The sequence below is a fragment of the Myotis yumanensis genome, unplaced genomic scaffold (genome assembly GCF_028538775.1).
Source record: "Myotis yumanensis isolate MYYU_CA2020_CCGP unplaced genomic scaffold, mMyoYum1.0.hap1 SCAF_18, whole genome shotgun sequence".
Lineage (NCBI taxonomy): Eukaryota > Metazoa > Chordata > Mammalia > Chiroptera > Vespertilionidae > Myotis > Myotis yumanensis.
The window spans coordinates 3,960,281-3,971,592 of NW_027223769.1; the positions used below are offsets into that span (position 1 = coordinate 3,960,281).

The 11,312-nt window shown below is 55.8% G+C and overlaps 2 protein-coding genes across 2 annotated transcripts; both read left to right on the forward strand.

The window, feature by feature from the left end:
• Positions 1 to 806: 806 nt before the first annotated feature.
• CCNP (cyclin P) lies at positions 807 to 6,571 on the forward strand. The gene is made up of 7 exons (XM_070398485.1): positions 807 to 2,758; positions 2,828 to 3,037; positions 4,386 to 4,475; positions 4,549 to 4,704; positions 5,265 to 5,423; positions 5,524 to 5,675; positions 6,368 to 6,571. Exons 1-7 carry the CDS (start codon positions 2,753 to 2,755, stop codon positions 6,531 to 6,533), a joined length of 939 nt encoding a protein of 312 aa, XP_070254586.1. The 5' UTR covers positions 807 to 2,752; the 3' UTR covers positions 6,534 to 6,571.
• Positions 6,572 to 9,025: 2,454 nt separating this feature from the next.
• TTC9B (tetratricopeptide repeat domain 9B) lies at positions 9,026 to 11,201 on the forward strand. The gene is made up of 3 exons (XM_070398053.1): positions 9,026 to 9,453; positions 10,014 to 10,196; positions 11,002 to 11,201. The coding sequence occupies exons 1-3, from the start codon at positions 9,039 to 9,041 to the stop codon at positions 11,103 to 11,105; spliced, it is 702 nt and encodes a 233-aa protein (XP_070254154.1). The 5' UTR covers positions 9,026 to 9,038; the 3' UTR covers positions 11,106 to 11,201.
• The last annotated feature ends 111 nt before the right edge of the window (positions 11,202 to 11,312 follow it).

The following is an 11,312-nucleotide window of genomic DNA, read 5'->3' on the forward strand; positions in this document are numbered from 1 at the left end:
TCAGGGAAGCATAGCCCCTCCTTCGGTGTGGCTGCCAAGTGGCTTCCTTCCAAAGAGGACAGTAGAGGAGGGGCAGACTGACGACCACAGCAGCCGGTGATGAGTCATGGTGGCAGTGAGTCTGATATGCAGTGAGAATGGTACCCTGTCTCTGTGGCCTTCCTCTGTGGAACAGATGCCCCAGTCTAATAGAAAACACCGGGCAAATCCCAGCTGAGGGATGTTTTACAAAAGACCTGGCCACTAGTTCTCAACGCTGTCGAGGTTCAAAACAAGAAAAGCCTGAGAACAGCCAAGAAAAGCTTTAGGAGACAAGGAGACTAAGTGTAACGTATCCTGAATGAGGTCCCGGAACAGAGAAAGGACATTAAGTAAATGGGAAATCTGAATAACATTTCTATGGCTCATTGAATTGTGACAAATTACCACACCAATGATGTATAAGGCGTTAATAGGGGAAATTGGGTGCGGGGTACTTGGGAACTCTACTGTGTCTGCTACTTTTCATAAATCTATTTTTTTTTATTTTAAAAAGTACAATTCTCGTCTCCCCTTCACGCGATTCCCCACAGTGTTTTACATTTACTCTGCCCCCCCCCCCCCCCCACGTTTACATACCTATCCTATAATGAGAACTTTGTCTTCACCCCAATCCGGTGATCAAGGTCAGGAAGTTAACAGTGAAACAATGTTCTCCTCAGACCTTAATCAGATTTTGTGGTGGTCACACTAATGTCCTTGTGCACCAAAAAGGAAACAGTTTCCTGGCTGGTGACTCAGTCCAGGCTCGCTGCTGAATCCAGTTGTCAGGTTTGAAGCTTACGGGCAGTTATTCTGCAGAATGTCCCGCAGTGAGGGATCACTGCCTGTCTCCTTGTGGCTGTATTCAAGCTATTTTTGACAGGAATTCCCAGAAATGATGTGCCCTTCTCAGTGCAACTTACCAGGAGGAATCTGAACATCCCATTAGCGGTGGTGACGAATCCCGCGGTTAAGGTGGCGTTTGTCAGGTGTCTCCACTATCATGTTACAACGTCCTCTGTGTAGTTGGTGTCTTGTATAGAGACACACGGGGAATGTAAATATGCAGGTTTTCACCACAAGCTCAGACGCCCTGAGCCAGGCAGGTGCCTGATGTGTTTCAGAACCACGAGGACAAGGTGTCTCAGGTGGAGTGAAGGAGATGGAGGGCAGAAGGAAATGAGGTTAGAGAGGTAACAGCGGGATCTTGTGGTGAAGGCGCTGGGTTTACTGCATGTTGACAGGAAGCCATTGGTCCAGCATCTCACGCTTCTCTCTGCTTGCGTTGCCAGCCTCTCTGACTTCTCAATGCCTCCAAGTAGCAAGCTCTTTCCTACCGCAGGGCCTCTGCTCAGGCCGTTCCCTCCACGTGCGGTAGCTCCCCTGTCTTTGCTTTCCTGGCTCCTCCTCCCAGGTTTCAGCTCCAGCGTCACCTCAAAGAGGTCCTTCCAGACAGCTATCGCTAAATTACAAACCCAGCCTTTCCACTCACTCATAACAGATATTTACTGAGTACTCTGTGCCCAGCTGTGTTCTAGGCACTGGGTATAGCGATGAAAACAGACCCGCCCTGCGCTCATGGGTTCACGTTCTAGTGAGGCAGTTCGTGCTGAGGAGAGAATAAGTATAGAGATGGGGAAAGAAGTGTTCAGGACGATGCTTTTCATGGAGATGGTGACATTTGAGTAAACACCTTAAAGCAGCGGTTCTCAACCTGTGGGTCGCGACCCCTTTGGCGGTCGAACGACCCTTTCACAGGGGTCGCCTAAGACCATCCTGCATATCAGATATTTACCTTACGATTCATAACAGTAGCAACATTACAGTTATGAAGTAGCAACGAAAATAATTTTATGGTTGGGTCACAACATGAGGAACTGTATTTAAAGGGCCAGGAGGTTGAGAACTGCTGCCTTAAAGGGAGTGAGGGGCATGTGAGGAAAGAGGACTTCAGGCAGAGGAACAGCCAGCGCAAAGGCTGAGGTGAGGCTGAGGATGAGCCAGGAGGCCAGTGTGGCCGGAGAGGGAGGAATGAGGGAGGTTGGGTTAGGAGATGAGCTCACAGGTGTACGCTCACCTGTGGGAAGATAATGTAGAACCGCATGGACTTTCACTTTGAGGGGGATGGGAGCTGCAATGGAGTTCTGAGCAGAGGCCAAGTGAGACCTGACTGACTAGGTGTGCACAGGACCCCTGTGCATGTCCGGGCACAGGGAGGGCAGCGAGGAGCTGCCGCACTACAGGCCCACCCATCGCTGGCGACTTCTCCCCATCACCCGCGCTCTGGGCCTAAGGCGGCCGCAAGGGGATTTGCTCACCCCTGAGTTCCCACTGCCCAGAGCACAGAGGCCTTCTCTAAATGGTTGTGAAGCGACTTGTAGCTCCTATGTACTAAGCTTTGATTCTGTTAAGCCCCGAGCTGGCCACTTAACACACAATCTTATAAAATCCTCGGGACAACTCTCAATTGAAACAATCTCTACTTCATAGCTGAAGATCGTGAGGCTCCAAGGGACTGCTCCTCGCCACGTGGTAAGTGGAGGATGAGAGCTTGGCTCCAGCTGCCTGACCTTAGAGCAGTAGTGGTATTCGCCCTTGACCACGCACCTGCCCAGGTGAAGCTTACTCAGCGCGCATGCGCCCAGCCTTGTTTAAGCGCCGGCGGCCTCGGATCCTCGCTCCAGTAGGAAGAGGTGGGCTCTTGGTTTCGCCCTCGACGCCAGCCTAAAAGATGCTGGTGAGCTACAGGAGCCTGGGTCCCCTCCCAGCGGGACGCTCCAGGCGCTGACCCAATCCTCCCCTGCAGAGTCCGGCAGCCGCCCTTGGCCCAGAGCCTGCGAGCGCCCCGGTCCCGGACAACGTCCCCGCGGGCACGAGCGCCTCCCCAGGACCCCCGGAAAGGCCCCCGGAAAGGCCCCCGGGACGGTGCGCGCCGCCGGGGCTGGAGGAGGCGCTGAGCGCGCTGGGGCTGCAGGGAGAACGCGAGTACGCGAGGGACATCTTCGCCGAGGTCATGGTGAGGCGGACGGGGAGACTCCCTGGGAGCCCCCCATCCCCGAGGACAGCCCAGGGGGTGGGTTGGCCCAGGCCAGAGCTGCCGGACTCGCCTAGAGCTCGTGTGATGGGCATTTCTGACCCCACCCCCACCCCCCGCCAGCCTGTCTGCCCCTTCCCAACCCCACCCCAGTTCCTGGCTGGTTTTTCCTGCACAATTATCTTTGAATGACTGTTCCCACCCTCCCCGGCCGTTTGCAGTTCCTCCTTTGGTACTTCAGACCCCTCTTACTCATCCCTCACACTTATTCGTTTAACAAATATTTAGCAATTTATCAACAAATGTTTTTTTCTATCCCCCCTGTGCCTTACAAAAATTACAGAGTTTCAAAGTAAGTTTAACACATGTTGTGGAGCATGCTCTAGGCACTGAGGACGAACAGCGCACAGTCTGTCTGCATTGTGGAAGGCAAGCAAGCAAGTGTAGGTGATAACGTCAGAAGGGCCATAAAGACCCAACACAGGCTGTGACAGACGCTGTCAGAAGAAACACTCAAGGGATGAATTAATTTAACACATATCTTGTGAACATCTCTTCTGGGCCAGGATCTCTGTTAGGAGCTGAGATACAGCTGGGATTTGGACAGAAATCCCTGTCCTTGTGGTGCCCGCAGCCTCGTTGGACAAACAAAATACACAATGAAACAGCCATCTCCAGAGTGGAAATAATATGGGGGAAATAAAGTGATGTGATAGGGAGGAGTATGGAGAGTCAGGGACGGTTTAGCTGAGACATGAATGACTAGAAGTCAGCAATGCAAGGAGCTGGGGATGGACCACTTCAGGTGGAGGGAATAGTACATATATGCATAGGTACTGAGGTAGGGATACGGTTGGCACAGCCTAGGGCCAAAAGAAGGCTGGGGCAGCTGGGGTGTGAGGAGAGAGGGAAGAGGTGATGTTGGAGCAAGAACAGGGCCTGGGAGAGTCTGAGAGGAATTAGATTTTCTCTGGGGGGTCCTGGAAGCCGAGGAAGTGTTTTAAGCTGGGAGTTCCTTGGTCAGATTTCTACTTTAGAAAACCGGTGTTGTGAGGAGGATGGATTTGCCTGGGGACGCAGGGGGAGATGCTCAGGAGGTCCTGTGGCATGGGGGCTGACGACTGGGAGGGTGGGTAGGGAAACATCAGGAGGGAGTCCGGGTTCTAGATGGTTCCGGAAGAGGAGCACATCGGGAGACGCTGGAGGCCAGTTTCGTGCGGCACTCATGCTGCCCCCAACGGGCGAGGAGGCTGCCGCACCCAGGGCCGGTGTTTAGGGGAGAGGCTGAGGCACAGGTGTGGAGAGTTAGGCCCTCCCTACCTAACCCCAGGTGTGCCCTGCGCTGCCCCAGATGGCCCTGCCCCGCACCGTGACCCCAGAGATGCGAGCACTAGTGGTGGACTGGCTGGTCCAGGTGCACGTAAGTAGGTATCAAGAAGGGGGTGGGGTTGGGCCTGCGTGGCAGCCTGATTGTAACCTGCGCCCCTCCCCAGGAGTACCTGGGGCTGGCGGGGGACACGCTCTACCTGGCTGTGCACCTGCTCGATTCCTACCTGCGCTGCAGCCGGGTGCGCCTACACCGCCTGCAGCTGCTGGGCATGGCCTGCCTGTTCGTGGCGTGCAAAATGGAAGAGTGCGTGCTTCCCGAGGTACTTCCGGGGCGGGGCCAGGAGAGTGCAGCTCTTTGTCCTGGCAGTAGTCACAGGTTAAACGCCCTACTGTGTGCCAAGCACCATGCCCCGCAAACACTTCATATCGTCTTGGAATCCCAGCAGATCTGATGAGGTGGGGCTGCCGATGTGTCCTTTTAACATTGGAGGAGACTAAGGCCCAGAGAGAGGAAGACATTTGCCCAAAGTCTAGTTGGGGCTTGGACTTAGTTACAGGAGTTGTAATCCTTACCGAGTGGTTACAGTTAACATGTGTAAACTCAGTGCATTATCAGAACTGCCTGGTGAAGTAGGAGCAATATCTCCGTTTTACAGATTTGGCGTCTCCGCGCCCTGGATGTCCATGTCACACAGTGCGGAGTGGTAGGGTTTGAACTCGAATCCAGGTTTCTCTGACTCTGAAGCCTATATTCCCCAAGACTTCCACACAACAAATCAATGGTCCCATTTTACAGACCAGAAAACTGAGGTCCAGGACGTGGACAGACCCGAAGCCAGGGCAGGGAGTAACAGCCAAGGTCTTTCTCCCCAATCTGCAGCCCGCCTCCCTCTGCCTCCTGGGCGCTGGCTCCTTCTCCCAGGCCGAGCTTCTGCGAGCCGAGCGCCGCATCCTGAGCCGCTTGGATTTCCGACTGCACCACCCGGGTCCACTCCTCTGCCTGGAGCTACTGGCTGCTCTGGCAGGGAGCAACCCCCAGGTGCGAGGGGAGGGGCAGTGGCTTGGCCGGCGCGGCGAGGGGCGTGGCCTGTGCGGTACAGACGCGTGGCCTGATGGTCTGGCCGGTGATGCTTTGGCAGGTGATGCTCCTCGCCGCCTACTTCCTGGAACTGTCTCTACTGGAGGTCGAGGCCGCTGGGTGGGAGCCCAGTCGCTGCGCAGCGGCGGCGCTGAGCCTGGCGCGCCGTGTGCTCCACGTGGCGGGCTCTGGGTTGGAGCCGGCACTTTACAGGTATGGCCACAGAGGGACCCCCACCCCCCGGGGGGCGGCTTCAGGATCTGCCTTCCTGGTCCTTGTCTTTACTGTCTCAGAGAGTGAGAAACAATTGTTGGGGGGGGGGGGGGGGGGGGAGGGCACGATGACACCTAGACTTGATTTTTCTGGGCATAAGAGAGAATGGGGTATTTGCCTGGCCTTGGGGTATCCCATTGGCTTTTCTCTGGGCGGGTCTGAGAGAGTGGGGTATTGTCCAGATTTGGGGACCCTTAATCTTGTCCAGGGTGGAATATAGGCTCTCCCAAGCCCGGAAGATGGGACTGCTGAGAATGAGAGGTCTGCTAGCCTCTAATCATAAACGGGGTGTCCCTTTAGCTGCTAGAGCCCCTATCCCTGTTAACCATGCCACCAAGGGGCTGGGCGAATTGTCTTTGTTCCCAGCCGTGCCCACGGGGTAGAGCCGGATGCCAGTCCATCTTCAGCCCCAGTCCTTCCCTCTTCGAGCGCCCTGCCTGGCGCCCTGTGGGGAGAATCGAGGGTCTGCCGGCCCCTCCAGTCACTTTCTAGTCTAGATGATGGGCCACGTGCCCTGGAAGGTTCCGGGACCCAAGTCAACGTGTCTTCTCGGCCTCGAGCCCCAGCTCCGAGGACAGGTCATCTCCACCGCCACCCCTTGCATCCACCTTAGTTTCTCCCTTTCCTCGCAGCCCGGCGGAGTTGGGCCCCCTGGAGCCGTGCATGGCCCGCGCGGTGCTACGAGGCCCCGCACCCGGCCGTGCTGCCATCTTCCTCAAGTATGCGAGGCCCCAGCGTCGGGGCACCAGCCTCTTCGCCGCCCGCCTGCTCCGCTGTCCCCAGCCGGGGCCCCCCTGAGCCCCGACACCCCATCAAAAAAGTCTCAGTGTGTGTCCGTTTCCCACTTCAATAAAAGAGTTTCTTTTATTCCGAGCGCTCTCTGTCCTTACTGGTCAAATTCTGGTCCATCTCTTGCTTTTGATTGGTTACTTTCCGGGCCTCATCCCTGGGGTGGGATGTTCTCACTAACTTCCTCCGCGAGGGGGCACTGGCGGGCTTCCGCCCGGACCGCTCAGCAGGATCAAACTGGGATCCCAAGCGGAAACGTTTGCGGGAGGTAGATAGAGAGGCTAAGAGGAAAATTCCAGTGCAACCTGAATGGCCCTCAGACTCAGAGTTGGGAAGAATCTAGGAGGGATGGGCCATGGGAAACGGAGAATGTCTGCCCCAGTCATGAATTCTACCTAGATGTTACCAGGTTTTCAGATTTTGTTCAAGTGAAGCGGAAAACCTGCAATTCCTTAAACATCTCTGCTTTCCTATGTTGGCAACGAATTCAATATTTTTAAATGGTTGCACAAGCCCAACACATCGCCTGCGAGGGCCATCTGTTTGTGGCTTTATGGGTCTTTGATAGCAAATGTTTGATAAATGGGATCTGATTTACTTAACTTCATTGTGGTGTATTTAGATTGTAAGTAATATATTCACAAAGTCTTAGGACATTGCTTGGCACCTAGTAGGTGCTGTGAAAGTGCCAGCATTGCATCCTTGCTGGACTGTGAGTTAGTGGCAGTGGTCCTGTTTCTACCAAACCCCTGGCACCTAGCCATTTCGTAGGTGCTCAGAAAATATTTGTTATGAATCAATGGGTCTCCATGTTTTTAATTAAAACAAAACACACCGGAGGCACAGAAAGATGACCTCACTGCTCTGGAATTCAACCGCAGGAATATTAGATTCTTAACCAAGCCAGGTTTTGAAGGTGCAGGTAAGAGGAACTTTCTGACCTAAGATGTTCAAGGTTGGACAGGATGGGGGAGAGCCTCACTCAGCAAAGCACAATAAGAGATAAAAGCAGGTGCTGCTGTTGGAATGGAAGGTGCCTTGTTAGGTTCGGGAATGTGGTGTGGGGCCTGCCATGGCACCTCCTGGGGGAGATGTGGGGTAGGAGGGGAAAGGGACAATGGAAACACAAGCTTGGTTCTTGGGGTTGAGACCCCAGCTAGGGTCTTGTGGGGGTGGGGGGGTAGTACATAAAGTTTTCACTCATTCAACAACCATATATGGATGCTGACTCAGAGCCAGACACTTATGCTCACCTGTCTCCTAGTCTCACCGATGATATGAAACACAGGGTGTTAATTGCCCAGTATGTACCAGGCCCTGTGCTAAGTGCTTTGTCTGCATAACATAATCCAGTCCCGGCAACTCCTCTGAAGCAAGCTCACTTGTAATTCCCATGCTGCACAGATGGAAGGCAAGCTGGAGGCAGAGTGAGGAGCCTGCCCAAGGTCCCACTGCTAAGTCAGTGGCTAAGGAGAGTGGAAGGACAACCCTCTCTTTCAGTCTCAGTTTTTCTTCCAAAGGCTCTCACATGTTTTATTTTCTGTTCACTCTTACGATTGCACCACTCACTCTGGGCTGTCACCTGCATTCCCACTAGTTTTTCTACTCAGTGAGCTCAATGAGGTCAAGAAGCAGATCTCTCTTGTTCATAGTTATCCCCTCCTCTAGGAGATCCATTGATTCATAACAAACATTTTCTTCACTCACCACTACAGTCTAGGGCAGACACCTTCTCTGGGCCCTCAGAGCCTGTTGTGTGTCCTCCATCCGGGGCTTGGACCCTCTGCCTGTACCTCCCCCATCCTGCCCTGACCACTTTGCCTGAGCTTCCAAGGCTAGCCCACTCTGGGCTGTCGCTGGCTACTGGTTTGTCTCCTCACGGGACTAGGGGCTCCATGAGGATAGGGCCCAAAACTCCCTCCTTCGCTGCTATATCCCAGCATCACCCAGCCCAAAGCTTGGCACAGAAAAGGTATCAGTGAATATTTGTTTGTTGCATAGATAAACCAATGAGTTTCAAAGTTGCAACCATTGTCCCTTCCATGTTACTGAAGAGGATATAGAATTCCAGGTAATTTAGGTGATTTGTCCAAGTCATATGTAACTACTGAGGAAAAACCCAGGGAATTGATCTGGGCAGCTTGATTCCAAAGCCTGTATCCTTATCCAACATGCCGAATGCCCAGTGGGCTGAAAACCAGCTTTTTACGAGGTTGAAATCTTCCTGTTCTTTTCCCCAGACTTTTCCTTTCCTTCTAGAAAGCTTTGGGTACGAGGAAGGAGAGCAGGAGAAGGGTGGGGGAGTGGGGGGAGTGGAAAAGAGGAAAAGGTGGGCTGGAGAATGAGGGCTGGGGCTGATTTGAAGAAAAGAGTGGGGAAGTCTTGAGGGGTTTCTCTAGACCCATAGGGGGCAGCCGGAGTCGGCTACCGGAGGTGAAGGGGCGGAGAAAGGGTGGGGACAGGCGCGGGGCGCAGCGAGATAGCTGCAGCAGCGGCCTGCAGGAGTTTCCCACAATGCAGCGCGGCGCGCTGTCCCCGGTGCTGATGCTCAGCGCAGCCCCGGAGCCTCCACCGCGCCCGCCTCCCGCACTCTCCCCGCCGGGCCCGGGTCCCCGCCATGGCTCCGCTCGGCCTGGTCCTGCCCCGGAATCGTCGGGGGGCCTGGGCGCGGCGCTCGATAGCAGCCTTCGGGCCGCTGTGGCGTTCAAGACGGAGGGTCAGCGCTGTTACCGAGAGAAGAAGTTCCGGGAAGCCATTGGCAAGTATCATCGGGCGCTGCTGCAGCTGAAGGCGGCGCAGGGGTCCCGCGCTGGAGGCCTGCCCACCCCCGCCCCCGGGCCCGCCACCGGCCCCGGGCCGGCCCGCCTCAGCGAGGAGCAGCGGCGCCTGGTGGAGAACACGGAGGTGGAATGTTATGACTCTCTCACGGGTATGCGGCCGTCCGTCGGGAGCGCAGAGGGTGCTGAGGCGACGGGGTGGGAGTGAGGGGCAATCCTGAGGCCTTGGGCGGGGAGGGGCGAGCGGAGGCTTGAAGGGACCAGCGCTGGGGTCTGTGGGGGAGACATCAGAACTTACCAAAGAGAGGGCTTGGGGAAGGAGGGACCACGGGGGCGGGAGGCGCTGGGATGCAGGAAATGGGCTTTGGGCTGCCACCGCGAACCTCAGGTGAGAAAGCCTTGCCCTGGGTGCGCCATTGAAAGCCTCGTCCCCCGCCTGAGGTCGCCCTCAGTACTATCCCCCACCTCCCCACTACGAAAATAGCCCGAGCGCTAGTCTGTTTTCACACCCTCTAGCGGCAGTGCAGATTGATCCCATTCTGATTGGTCAGAGGCTCGGCAGCCCCTGGTGGCCTGAAAAAGCCCTTAGGCCCGGCTCAGCCGTGGGAAAGGGTGGGGATTCCCTCGCAGCCTGAAATCCATGCTCCTCGCGGTCATGTGAAGTCTGGGGTTGCCGGCAGGCTCTGAGAGCGCGGGTCCCGGTGCCCCGCAGCCTGCCTGCTGCAGTCGGAGCTGGTGAATTATGAGCGGGTGCGCGAGTACTGTCTCAAGGTGCTGGAGAAGCAGCAGGGCAACTTCAAGGCCACCTACCGCGCTGGCATTGCCTTCTACCATCTGGGTGACTACGCGCACGCATTGCGCTACCTGCAGGAGGCCCGAAACCGGGAGCCCACAGGTGAGGGGGGTGGGGGCTGGGCGGAGCAGGGGGAGGGGCTGGAACAGAGCAAACAAGGGCAGGAAGGCCAGGGCACAGCTACTTCAGGGAGTGCTGGACCACACACCCCACCTCCACCTCCTCCTACTCCCCCACTCATCCACCCACCCATGCTTCCTGGATATTCACCCAACCACCTCTCATCTATTTATTGACTCATTTTGATGCTTCCCATTTAGCCCATTCCCTATGCACTCACTCCATGCCCCCCCCCCCCCCAGCAACACACATTCATTCACCCACTCCCTCACTCACCCACTCCCACATCCACCTGTTCTCCCAGCCACCACGTGTGAAGCACTTGCTGGGAGTTAGACCCCCGGGTGGGAAATGGCAGGACATTTGCTGGGGGTGGGACGGGGGATGGCAGAGCTGGAGACTGGTTCCTTGCCCTCTGGGGTGTGTTGGTGTGTAGACAGACACAGGAGATTCTGTATTAAGAGCCAATGAAGAGGAGCACAGCCTGCATGATACGGGCTGTGGGAGTGGAGCTGGTAAGTGGTTGGAGAACGGGCTTTGCAGATGTCACTGGAGGTAAGTAGAGTGTAACAGGAGCCTGAGCAGAGCAGTCCTGGCAGGGGAATAGCAAGTGCTACTCTGGAGCTGTGACATGCCCCCTCCCTTGTTGGGTCTCGGGCTTTTGAAGAAGGGGTCTGGCGATACCAGCTGGGGAGCCACGGAAGGCTGGGGACAGTGAGGTGTGAACTGAGGGGCTGCAGACGTCACCCAGGACACCCAGATAATGCCCTGCCCACCCTCCCTGCAGACACCAATGTCCTGCGCTACATCCAGTTGACCCAGCTGAAGATGAGCCGGTGCAGCCTGCAGAGGGAAGACAGTGGGGCCCAGCCTCGGGATGTCATTGGCTGAGGCCAGCCGATGGGGACTGTCCCTACCCCCACTCTCTCCCATCTCACTGTGTAACTTCCCTGACTCGTGTGTTGGCTAGTAAAGCACTTATCATAACCTCTTTGTGTGATGTTCTTGTGGGAACCAGGGAGGGGACAGGCCTGGGCTTCACCCTCTGGACCTCAGAAATCCAGAGGGGCCCAGGAGGAAGCAAGGGTGGGGGCAACC

Coding starts and splice junctions, on each gene's coding strand:
- TTC9B (XM_070398053.1), top strand. CDS start 9,039: ATGCAGCGCGGCGCGCTGTCCCCGGTGCTGATGCTCAGCGCAGCCCCG. Junction 9,454..10,013: donor ATGTTATGACTCTCTCACGG/GTATGCGGCCGT, acceptor GGTGCCCCGCAG/CCTGCCTGCTGCAGTCGGAG. Junction 10,197..11,001: donor CCGAAACCGGGAGCCCACAG/GTGAGGGGGGTG, acceptor CCCTCCCTGCAG/ACACCAATGTCCTGCGCTAC.
- CCNP (XM_070398485.1), top strand. Junction 5,424..5,523: donor TGGCAGGGAGCAACCCCCAG/GTGCGAGGGGAG, acceptor ATGCTTTGGCAG/GTGATGCTCCTCGCCGCCTA. Junction 5,676..6,367: donor TTGGAGCCGGCACTTTACAG/GTATGGCCACAG, acceptor CTTTCCTCGCAG/CCCGGCGGAGTTGGGCCCCC.